Here is a 13299-nt window from a genome sequence, read left to right on the forward strand (position 1 = left end):
ATGCCCAACAAGACTAGCCATCACGGAAATGCAAGTCAAAATAAAATGAGATACTACTTCACACTCATTAGGATGACTATAAACAAAAAAAGCCAGAATAGACAAGTGTTGGCAAGGATGTGGCGAAAATGAAAAATGGTGTAGCAGCTTTGGAAAACAGTCTGGCAGTTCCTCAAACAATAAACAGAGTTGCCATATGACCCAGCAGTTCTACCCTTAGGTATATACCTAAGAGAAATGAAAACCATCCACACAAAAACTTGTATATGGATGTTTATAGCAGCATTATTCATAATAGTCAAAAGGCAAAAATAACCCAAATGTCCATCAACTGATAAATGGATAGACAAAGTGTGGTATTTCCATATAATAAAATATTACTCAGCAACAAAAAGATGAAACTCTGATACATGCTACAACATGAACGAATCTTGAAAATACTATGCTAAGTTAAAGAAGCCAGTTACAAAAGACCACATATTATATGATTTCATTCATATGAAAGTCCAGAATAGGGAAATCTATGTTAGTTAACAGATTTTTAAGGCTGGGGAAGAGGTGAGGGTAGAGAGGCAGAGGGGTGAGAGTTAAAAACCATTGAATTATACATTTTAAATGAGAGAATTATATGATATTCGAGCCATATCTCAATAAAGCTGTTAAAAATAAATAAAACTGTAATGACAGAGTATCATACTTCCCAACCTTTACTAATCAATCTAAGCATCATCTATCTACAGCATCACAAGGAGAGAAGACAGCCATACATGTGGGCCTCCTAAAGGAAGAAAACTGCACCACCTATGAAGCAGAATTGCATAAAAACCTCTACATACGTTTGGTTAACTCACTGGGTCCAATTACCTATTTATAAGAAATACAGAGGAGAAAGGAATTAAACATACCACGGGAATGAATATAGCAAAATCCACTGAGAAAGTATTAAGACAAGCAACACAGTTACTTCAAAACATTAACTATAAGAGGAAAAAGAGACTTAAAGGAACCTACAAATTGAAAAAGAAACTTAAAGACATATCAACTAATGCCATTGTGTGAAACTTATCTGGATCCCGATTTAAAACAATAACAAAATATGTAAAAAAGAAAAACCATTTATGACATTTGAGATAAATGAAATTTTAACAATGGTTGGATATATAACATGAAGAAATTACTGTCAACATTTTATGTAAAAATAAATGGTGTAGTGGTTATGTTTATATATAAAAATGACAGAAAGTCCGTATCATTCAGAAAGACATGCCAAAATTCATATAGAAATATGGGATGCTGAGGACTTGCTTCAAGTAATGTGAGGGGGCAAAACTGGCCATAGGCTTGATAGTTGTTGAAGCTAGGTTATATGCTGATAAGTGTTCATTATATTCCTATGTCTACTGTTTTCATGTTTAAAATACAAAATAAACTCAAAAAAAAAAAAAAAACCCAAAAAACCAAACTCATTGACATCGAGTTGATTCCGACTCACAAAGAACCTCTTTGGATTTCTGAGGTGGTAAATCTTTACAGAAGTAGATTGCTCAGTGTTCCTTCCACAATATGTCTGGTGGGTTTGAACTGCCAGTCTACTAATTAGCAGGCACTATACCACCAGAGCTCCTTACAATAAACTCAGGTATGTTTAAAAAAAGAATTCCCTATTAAAATGAATAGCTATTAAGAAGAGAATAATATTCTTAAGACATTTCCAGTCAGGCATTCTGCCCCTAAAATAGATATAGAGACAATGTGTAAAATACAGTTATTAAAATCATAGCAGGAAGTATTAAAAATATTTATCATTTTTTAAATTAATATTGTTGTTACTGAATGGTCCTTCTCTACTCTCACCATCTGTGGCTATAATGAAATATACTGGAGTTTTTGCCCTATTTGTATGTTCCTGAATATGAATATTCTACTATTGAATGAATTTGCCCTGCAAACTTTCACCCAGATCACAATTGGGGAAATCCATAAGAAAAAAAAAAAAAAGCCCAGGATGATGATATGTTAGAGAGATGAAGCCATATGCATCACAGTATGCGAAGCAGACTTCAGGGTATTTAAAAAAAAAAAAAGCTTACAGAGTTTTCAAGTTTAAAAATATACAAGATTTAAAAAAACAAAACACCTCTATATATACTAAGATATCCCCTTATCTTAGTAAATGAAAGAAGGGAAAAATTAAGTTGGTAAAAATAGTTAATCGTAAGGGTTATTTTTTAAAATGCTCAAGGACATATGATAAGATGGAAGGGTAAGAACTCATTTTAGTAATAACCCAAACTCATTACCATCAAGTCGATTCTGACTCATAGTGATCCTATAGGACAGAGTACAACTAACTGCCTATAGGGTTTCAAAGGTTGTAAATCTTTACAGAAGCAGACTGTCACATCTTTTCTCCCGCAGAGGAGCTGGTGGGTTCAAACTGCCAACCTTTACGTTAGCAGCCATGTGCTTAACTACTCCACAACCAAGGTTCTTCATTTTAGTAATGCTGACCATTAATTATTTAGCAAGAGATCTTTTTCTAACCAGCTAAAAGCAAAGAGAAAGCTAGAAATAGACATGAAAAATGTTTGAGAAGACAAATAAAGGAATCCATAAGACTTGACGCAAAGAATGATGGCTTAGAATCTCTAAAAATGAGATACAGGAAGAGTCAAAGAAGAAACCACCCACTGCCACCAAATCATACTCTTCAATGGCTACTGTTGATCAACAGGAAAACCACCTCTTTTTCATGTATCTTATCCTAACACCTTTTTAAACATGATTGAAATAGATTAGAATTAACACAGTCAGTTCAAACCTTATAAAGACTACAGTTACAATGCTGGCCCCCTCTGGAGGTTACATTAAAGGCATCTTTCCCTTTATTTTGTTCAAATTGATTAAGTTACTGGGTCTAATTACCTATTTATAAGAAATACAGGAGAAAGGAATTAAACACATTGCTGCTTCTAATCATTCATCATTACTTACATCCTGAATTATTCTCTATACTGGCAATGTAGTAGCAACTAATTTCTGGCATTAATATCCATTTGTCCTCTACTTAAATTGACTCAACCCTTTAAAAAGTCCAAGGACAATAAGCTTTAAAAAGAATCCGATTTATTCTCTGCAGCTGTCAAAGGGAAATTATGGATCCTGAACAGTGGTTTTTATTTTGCTGCTATACTTCTCAAACAATGTAGCTTCCAGATGCCTAAATAAAACATCTATCCATTTCTGACCCACATTGCCATCTCATTATTTTGAAATAACTGGTTAAAAACATCTCTCCAAGTCATTTAGAGAATGGGGTCTCTCGAATTGTTCAGAAGGTCACAGAAAAATGAACTATCTCATCTTAAGACAGAGCCTTTGGAGTTTTGTGGAATTCCAGGTAATAGGAGAAAATTAGTAATTTGCTCTAAGGGCTCCAATTAACAGTAGAAAATAAAGAAAAAATGTGATTTACATTCTATTTTCAGAAACTTAAATGTGGTTTTCTCTAAGAAAATAAAATAACTTTTTTAAAGTTTAAAAAGGAAAATATTTTAGGGCTTGTTATGTTATGGTGTTCTAGTGATTTCTTTGGACCATTCAGTTTTGACTGAAACATCATTCCCAGGTATGCTGCAATCTTCCATAACCCCACCACTTTTTAAATGGGAGGTTTTCATTTTCCGACCAAGAAAATGGTGTGGTAATAAGCAGTTTACCTTTGATTTTTCTTCATTTTCTCTATAAAATTCCGCCATCTGTTCCTCCTGTTCTTCAATAACATCCTTGAGGGTGTCTACCTGGTAGATCAAATTGTTCTTCTCATTGTCTAATTGTGCATTGGAAACCATAGCTTTCTTGTACTTTTCTTCCACCTCAGACAGAGATTCCTAAATGAAAGTCAAAGTCATCAGCCTAATATCTAGCATATATTCATTGCTTATACACAATAGGCACAGGAAATTATAGCACTGGCACAAGCACATGAAGATGCATTTTTGCAAAATACAAGCAATTTAGGGAACTCCTTATTTAGTGACATGCACATGAAACAGGGAGACAATAATAGCCAAAGGTGCCTTTCTAAGAACTGTATGTGCTCTCTGTTCTCCCAAAAAACAAAATCAAAGAGTAAGGCAGCCTCTGAAAGATGAAAATGTGTGTGCACAGCATATATCTGTAAGAATTATAGGATGAAATATCATCAATATCTTCAGAAATGTTACTGCTGTAGTTTTTACAAGCTTACTGGTGGTCAGAATGTGATAACACAGAATGCAGCCTCTCTCTACATAAGTAAACTTCACACTCATTTGAATTTTGCCATTTTTTAATATTTGTTTTCAGTACTTTGCTTTTCTACTAATAATAATGCTAACAAAAACGTGCAAATTTTTTTTTGCTAGCAATTATTCAAATTTAAGTCATTTTAAAATAAACAATACCAAAAAAAAAAATTACAAATTATCTGAAATTTTATACTTTAAAGTTTTCTGCCTGTAACAACTTACAAGTCTGGTTTTCTGTTGTTGTTTTAATAACTATACCTAATTTGGGAGATTACTACTACCTAGTGACTGTTCTTTTTTAAAACTAGAAAGAAAAACATTTCAAATAGGAAAAGTAACCATTTCTGGAAAAAAAATTTTAAAGTATTAGTACAAATGTTTAACAAACCAAATCAATGAAATAGAATTGAGAGTTTTATATCATTTATAATCAATTGATTTTTTACAAAGCTGCCCAAACTACTCAATGTTTTTTTTATTTCAATAAATGATGTTTTTATTTCAACAAATCATGTTAATACAATTGAATGTCCACACACACAAGAGTGAAGTTGGATGCTACTTCACATCATATACAAAAATAAACTCAAAATAGACTCCAGACCTAAATGTAACAGCTAAAACTGTAAAACTCTCAGAAGAAAACACAGGAGTAAAACCTTGTGACTTTGGGGAAAGCAATGGTTTCTTAAATTTGACACCAAAAGCACCAGTAATCAAAGAAAAATAGATAAATTAGACTTTATCAAAATTTAACACTTCTGTGCTGCAAAATATACCATCAAGAAAGTGAAAAGATAATTCACAGAATGGTTGAAAATTCATCTAATAAGGAACTACTTTGTATGTAGAATATATAAAGAACTCTTACTACTCAATAATAAAATGAGTATTTAATTTAGAAATAGGCAAAGAATGAGAATGGACATTTTGCCAAAAAAGATAAACCAATGGTTAAAAAGCATATTAACATGCTCAACATCGTTAGTCATTGACCAAAACCAAAGTCACTGCCATCAAGTTGATTCCAACTCATAGTGAACCCCTCTGGGTTTCCGAAGTGGTAAATATTTACGGAAGTAGATTGCCCAGTCTTCCTTCTGCAGAGTCGCTGGTGGGTTTGAACTGCCAATCTTCTGGTTAGTAGTCAAATGCCTTAGGCACTACGTCACCAGAGCTCCTTTCACAGTTATCAGAAAAATGCAAATGAAATGCTTAATAAGATACCACTTCACAACCACAAGGATGGCTATATTCCATAATCAAAAAGACTGAAAATAAGAAGTGTTGATAAGGATGTAGAAAAACTGAAATCCTCCTAACTCTAGTACACAACTGCTTTGGAAAACAGTTTGGCAGTTCTTCAAAACAAACAAAGCACTGTCAAATAACCGAGCAATTCTACGCCTAAATATCTACCTAAGAAAAATGAAGACCTATGTACACACAAAAACTTGTACACAAAAGTTCACAGCAACATTATTCATTATAGCCAAAAGGAGGACACAAACTAAATGTCCACCAACTGACAAACAGATAAATAAAATGTGGTATAGCCATACAACGGAATATCATCCAACCACAAGAAAAAAAAATAGAGAGACATACTACAATGTGGATGAATCTTGAAAATATTATGCTAATTAAAAGGAACCAATCACAAAATGCCATATATAATATGATTCCATTTATATGAAATGTCCACAATAGGCAAATCCACAGAGACAGAAAGTAGACTGATTAGTGGCTACCCTGTGCTGAGGGTGAAAGCTGGGGAGGAAGAATTGGGAATGTTCAGTAACTGGTCTGGGTTTCCTCATGGGATGATGAAAATGTTCTAAAATTAGAGTGTGGTAATGGTTGCATAATTCAGTGACTATGCTAAAAACCATTCAACTTAACACTTTCAATGGGTAAATTGTATGGTATGTGAATTGTATCTCAATAAAACTGTTAAAAATACACATATATACAAATATATATACTTGTAAAAATGCTTAGCAAACCAGAATTGTGTGAACAGGCAACATTTATGCTAGGAATAAGAAGAATTACAACCAAAATAAAGAATGTAAGCAAGGTCAATAGTACAATGGTCTAAAGATAGTAGTACCTTAATATAATGCAGAATTTAGAATTATTCTGACTCACCTGAGGGCTAACAGCATTCAAAAAAAGTCCTTATCCATCTAGGTCAAGTGGCATAACATAGCCCATAAAGACAGTGTTCTACATCTTAGTTTGGTGAACAGCAACTAGGGTCTTAAAAGCTTGCAAGTGGCCATCTAAGTTACAACTACTGGTCTCTTTCCATCCAGAACAAAGAAGAATGAAGAAAACCAAAGATTCAAGGAAATAATTACTCCAAAGGACGAATGGACCACATGAACCACAGCCTCCACTACACTGTGACCAAAACAACTACTGCCACTGACAGAACTGACCAGTGTCACAATAGAAGGTGTTGGACAGAATGGGGGAAAAAAGGCAGAACAAAATTCAAAATCACAAAAAAGACCAGCTTTACTGGTCTGACAGAGACTGACAGAACCCCCAAAAGTATGGTCCTTAGACTCCCTTCTAACTCAGAACTGAAGCCATTCCCAGAGATGTTCAGCCACAAAAGACAGGCCTATAAAGTGAACAGTAACACCCAGGAGGAACATGATCCTCAGAACAATCAACTATGAGACCAAAAGGGTAGCATTTGCCCAAAAGCAAAGAAGGCAGGAAAACTAAGATAATAGAAACGGGGAACCCAAGGCAGAAATTAGGAGAATGTTAACACACTGTGGGTACTATACCTAATGTCACAGAACAATCTGTGTATAAACTGCTGAATGAGAAACTAATTTTCTCAGTAAACTTTCACCTAAACACACTAAAATATTTTTTAAAAAATTAAAAAAAATTCTTATCACAGCTCTGTCCATGGAGCATAACTGCAAACCAGAATCCAAGATAGTCCAAACATTACATGAAAAGACACACTATACATAACACAATAAATATTAATGAAAATTTATGGAATGTAAACTTCTTTTAAATAACAGATAACAAAAGACTGTTTTAAATTGTCAAGGTAGTTTTAATGGTTTTGATCTAGATGACATTATGATATCATTAGTAATTAGTTTTACTTAAATGCCTTCAAGACAGGAATTTTCAAAGGTTCCAGACCAGTAGCATCAGCATTATCACCTGGGAACTGGGTAGAAATGCAAATTTTCATGCCCTATCCCAGATCCACTGAATCAGAAAATCTGGATATAGAGGCCAGCAATCTATTTTAACAAATCCCCTAAGTGATTCAACAAAGTTTGGAAGCCACTCAGTTAAATGTGTGAGCACTAATGCCTATGCCCATATTCTCCTAGAACAAACCTTGACAATCCTGTGACCAAAATCCTCAACTAGATTGTTAGCTACCTGAATTCAGGAACATGGTACCTTCGTCATTTATTCTCTGAGCCTTGCATGGACTTGGCACTCCATAAACATGGCAATTTATCACTAATAGGAAGACTTTCACCAATATTATATCAACTCTTCCCTCAAGAGTCCTTTTGGAGTCTTGCTCTCAAGCTAAAGTAATTTCTTTCTTTATTCCCAGCTAAGAATTAGATGCATGAGCAATGTTTAAGAAGAATATTTTCTGGCAGGTCACAATCACTGTTGTTGTTGTTGTTGTTGTTATTTGCCGTCGAGTCGGCCTCGACTCATAGCGACCCCTCCTTGGGTTTCCGAGGCAGTATCACTACGGAAGTAGGATTGCCCAACCTTCCTTCCGAGGAGTGGCTGGTGGGTTTGAACCGCCAGCCTTCTGGTTAGCAGTCAAGTGCCTTAGGCACTATGCTACCAGAGCTCCTTCACAATCACTAGGCCAACAAAATCATTAGTATGCTTGCAGAGAGCTAAACGAAAGGCCTTAATTAAACTTAAAACTAATCAATAAAATGAACCACATGATTATTTCAAAGAACTTTTACAAACATGTGTAATACAGAGTTCTTGTCCTCAACTTTTCAAAACCCTGTTGGGTTAATAGCCTATGAAACAATACAAGATTAATCATAACATTTTTAAACCTACACAGAGAATGAATAGAAAATACTTAGCACAGTGCCTGGCACTTGCTAACTAGTCAGTTAGCTATTATTTGGCATTATATGTCAAATAATAAGGCACTTTGGTGATGCAGTAGATAAAGCATTGGAAACTCTATGAGGCAGAGTCCTACTCTGTCCTATAGGGTGCTTATGAGTTGGAATTAACTCGATGGCAGTGGGTCATTTAAAATATGCTTTAAGAGTTCAGAAGAGTGACAGATGAACAATTCAGGATGAGACCTTCAAGGAACTAGATCTTATGAGATAAAATCTACCAAACCTGGGTCTGTTTTGGCTAAACCAAGATTGTGTAGGTCATAAGCGGGTGCTAAAGTAGGTTAGGGCTCCTAGGGCCTGGTTAATCAAGTGCAGAAAGTCTGGTACTAGTAGCCTGAGGAGATATGTTGAAAAGTACAGTTTCTGTTTCTAAAATTCTGAACAGGAATTCTCAAGTCTACATTTTTAGATATGTATACCTTTGGACTATGAAAATTTAGTATTTGTGGGTTTTGACTAATTTTGCTTAAAACTAAAGATTTTGACCCAGAATAATTTGTAGTTTTCTGAAGGTGCAAATTCAAATAAGTGCAACTGCACTGTGTGGAAGAGCCTAATCAACTGCCCATCTTCTTTTAAATAAAACCAAACCTACTGCTCTTGAGTCAATACCAATTCATAGCAACCTTATGGGATACAGAACTGCCCCATAGGGTTTCCAAAGCTGTAAATCTTTACAGAAGCAGACTGCCATCCATATCTTTATCCTGAGGAGTGGCTGGTGGATTTGAACCCTTTCTGGATAGGAGCTGAGCACTTTAACCACTGCATCATCACCACAACCCAAAAGTCTTTGTAGTTTAGTATTCATACATGGAACATGGTACCAAGTACATGTATATGTGACTTTCATGAGGTTAAAATTTTTTCTTTGCTGACTGAGGTACATTTTTCTTTGTTGGTACAGGCAGTCAAAAAAACAAAAACAAAAACAAAAAAACCAAACCCACTGCCATCGAGTCAATTCTGACTCATAATTCACTGGGTTTCTAAGGCAGTAAATCTTTACAGAAATAGACTGCCCCATCTTCCTTCCACAGAATAGCTGGTGGGTTTGAACTGCCAGCCTTCTGGTTAGCAGTCAAATGCCTTAGGCACTGTGCCACAGTAATAATAATAATGGCAAACATTTATTCCTTTCAGCAACTCTATCAGACCATCAGCACCTCCATTTTACTGTTGAGGAAACTGACTAGTAGGCTGAGGTACTTAAGGTTAGTATTAGTAATACAGTCCACAAGTGGTGAAAACTAGATTTTTAAACAACATAATATTATCTCCCAGTTGAAATAATGACTGCTTTTAAAAAGCACCTAAGCACAACATGTTAACGTTTTCATTGAGAAGAAAGAACAAGCAACACAGATAAAGCAAAAGTTTCCCTTCACCATTCTCATTAACCCCAAGCTTCCCCAGAGGCAGCAGTTCTATCAGTTCAGCGAGTATCTCCTAGGCTGCTTCCTATTCATTTATATACATATATACCCCTGGTTCTACGTTTATCTTTTAAACACTAATTATATACTATAAGTATTGGTCTACAGCTTGTCTTTTTCTTAATATGACTTATAGAACTTTTAGCCAGGATATAGATATACTATGTCCTTTTACTTACTGCTACAGTCCTATACTAAATTTTATATAGTATTAATTTTAATAGTTTTTAAAAATGGTTTTAGCCCTTTAATTTACAGAAATCTTTAAAGATCTTTTAGATCACTTAAGGTTTTCAACAATATTTTACTGCATTTTGTGGGTAATAATTCATACTATACTAGTATGTATAGCAGTATGGCATGGGGAAAATACTGTAATGTTAATAAATAATCAATTTTCCTGATAAAAGATAAAAAATGCAGCACAAATGGAGGCGGGATAGGGAAAAGCACATCAAAGGCAAACATGCTTCATCAGGTAACCGGGATAGCGATGATCCAGCATCCTTTTTTAACAGGATACAGCACGCTAAAATATTTAGTCACCAGGTAACTTTTTTTCATTTTAGTAAATTTTCTGCCATTTAAAGAAGTCATTTCAAGTCTAAATATAATCTGAAGTAAAACATTCATTTATACACTGACATGAATTAAGAAAAATCCTATCTGTTAAAAGTCTCAAATAAATTTATTTTTATATTCTTCAAAGAATGCAATAAATGGGAGATCTGCAAGACAAGAAAACAATGGTTTAAATAAAATAAAAAGCAAGTAAGAATGCCTCTGAATCACATGATCACTTTTCTGCTACATTATGTTACATATGAGACTTTAATATGGTTGTTATTTATTTAATGTACCAAATTTATTTTCTTGATACAAGACATTTCTAAGTTTTATCTCTAAGACCTTAAAAAGGGGATTAAACCCTGAAGATTAGAGTAACAAGACTAACTGAGCACATCAGCATACTATCTCAGCAATTCTTCAGATATTTAATGACAACCTCATGCTGTATATCAACAGCATCCAACCCAGGCTTCCCACAAGGTCACTCCCCCAGGACTTCCTATCCTTTTTGGTCCTGAGTCTGAACTGTGAGTTCCTTATGGACCACAACCACCTGTATGAAGGATCTGTTAGTAGCCGGGCTACTTCATATCATGCCAGGGAGGCTGGTGAAGGCCTTTCCCCTGTATGCTTTCTTTGTCTTTTGAGCATATCCTGAGTCACTGTTCTGAATGCCCTTTGAGCTTTCAATAAGCCTGGCACATATTTTGATTTCAAATACGGGAATGCGTATGTTTAGAGAAAACTTTTCCACATAATATTAGGTTTGAACTTCACAGTAAACTATGGGAAAAAGAAGAGCATGATAACCAAGTGTCACTTAAAAGCAAAATGTCTGCCTCAGACACTTATATTGAATACTGGTTTGCTGGGAAGAGATAGAGTCCACTTAAATTTACCTCCAAATTCCTTAAAGAACTAAATCTGTGTAATGTTTTTTGACCTGCAGGTGAAATATCTAAATAAAAAGAAAACACAGGTACCATGTCTTTAAGGATCCTTCCTGCAGAGGGAATATTTATAGTAATGCTCGCTTAGTTGTTTCTTCCTCTTGCTTCTAATATTGACCGAACTTGGTGTCAAATAGGCAATATGTTTTCAGTTAGCTTGAAGAATTCTAAGGTCTAAATCTCAATAAAACACTCTTAAAATACTTTTATAGGAGTTTGTCCAATTCAATCTTGTATGGCCATGACACAAGGGATATGCAAGTATTTTACAAGACTTAAAAACTGTAAGGTATGGTATCTTTTGCTGAATATTCCAAAAAACACACTAAACATTTAAACATAAGCAGAGATTGAAAGTTCACCTTTCCTACGCATTGCAGGGTAAGCACATGCTTGAAAGACAAACACTGTTAGTAAAGCTACGTGCAGTGGGGTTAATAGAACTCATGAAAGCACCAATACCAACACTTCTGCATACAGAGCATGCTTGGGCTGCAGAAGGGGCCCTGATACCTTTAGTTCTTTAAGCCCCTGCATGTATCTCCCTTCTACATCCTGTATCTGGTCCTTAAGGTCATAGATATCCTGCAGGACATAGGAATGAACCATTGCATAAAACCATGCACAAACAAAAGATTCAGATGAAAATGTGAATAACTTTCATACACTCCAGATTAAAAGAAAAGAAATCAAAATATACAAACATAACTCTCATTCTAAACCACTGAAGGAGGCAAAAGAGTCAAGTGATAATGAAGCTGGGGGAAGGAGTCTGGAATAATCCATCTAATTAGAGTGTTAAATATCTTCTTGGCATTCACTTCTGTTCGAAACAGCATTAGTAAATGGGGGGTAGGGCTAGTTTGAGGGGAAAATAAGCTTATGTAGACCGTAACATTCTTTAACATACAATTTTTACATTTTCTAAGTCACTTAAATATATAATTTTTATCTTATATAATGCTTCACCTAAACCTAGTAAAATATATAGTAAATTAATTCAAAGTAACAAATTCTACCAATAAATGCAGGCTTTTTTTGACCACAGTTAACTTGAAAGAAGTAAAAGGAAGAAAGTTCAACAAACATTTTGAGCACAATAAAATAAGATATCCTATCCTGAGGACATTATTCAAATGAGGAAAACAGCATGTGTTCAAATGTTACCATAATCCCTATAAGAAAAGTGAAGCAAATTAAATTTTAAATGGAAAATACTGTCTCCCTTGTACCTGACCCTGTTGGATAAGGTCTATTCTGGATGCCTGATTTAGGTAGAAAATAACTGCTGCAGGACCCTAAATACAATCTGGTAATTTCAGGCAGAATCAGTTATCAAAAGCTGATGATACATATTTTCAGTATTATACTTCCTCTCCCCCTTCATTCTCTCCTTGCTAAGTTTGTCTGTGTTTACTCACTGATTCATTCAACAAAGATTCACTGAGAGCCTGGAGGAGCCAGGTGCTGGGATACAAAAATTTCACTTCCTTCAAGGAGCTCATTGTCTTAAGAAAAACAAGTAGCAATCATTAAGCAATAGCAAGCTAAGTCTGAGGCTGGTAGGCTTCATCCTCCTATCTTTTTTTCCCCACTAGACTGTTGCACTTAAGGCCAAGAGTTTATCTTATTCATCTTTGCATCCCCAGTACTTATGCCTGGTACACAGCTACCCCCACCAAAAAAAGCCCCAACTTGCTGCCATCCAGTCGATTCTGACTTATTGTGACACTACAGGCAAAACAGAACTGCCCCATAAGGTTTCCAAGGCTGTAAATCTTTACAGAAGCAGACTGCCACGTTCTCTCTCCGGCAGAATGGCTGGTTTGTTCAAACTACTGACCTTTTGGGAGGAGCTCTGGTAGCATAGTGCCTAAGGCACTTGACT

The 13299-nt window shown here is 35.1% G+C and overlaps 1 protein-coding gene across 1 annotated transcript in view; it reads right to left on the reverse strand.

Moving 5' to 3' along the window:
- LRRFIP2 (LRR binding FLII interacting protein 2) overlaps positions 1 to 13299 on the reverse strand; it is a 103938-nt gene that overhangs the window by 26673 nt on the left and 63966 nt on the right. Inside the window, exons 17-18 of the mRNA XM_007945689.2 lie at positions 11925 to 11996; positions 3720 to 3890 (exon numbers count right to left, since the gene is read on the reverse strand). Of these exons, the coding sequence (XP_007943880.1) occupies positions 3720 to 3890; positions 11925 to 11996 (243 nt within the window). The remainder of the gene's footprint in view (positions 1 to 3719; positions 3891 to 11924; positions 11997 to 13299) is intronic.

The sequence above is a fragment of the Orycteropus afer genome, unplaced genomic scaffold (assembly GCF_000298275.1).
Source record: "Orycteropus afer afer isolate SDZICR_OR568_19922 unplaced genomic scaffold, OryAfe1.0 scaffold00142, whole genome shotgun sequence".
NCBI lineage: Eukaryota > Metazoa > Chordata > Mammalia > Tubulidentata > Orycteropodidae > Orycteropus > Orycteropus afer.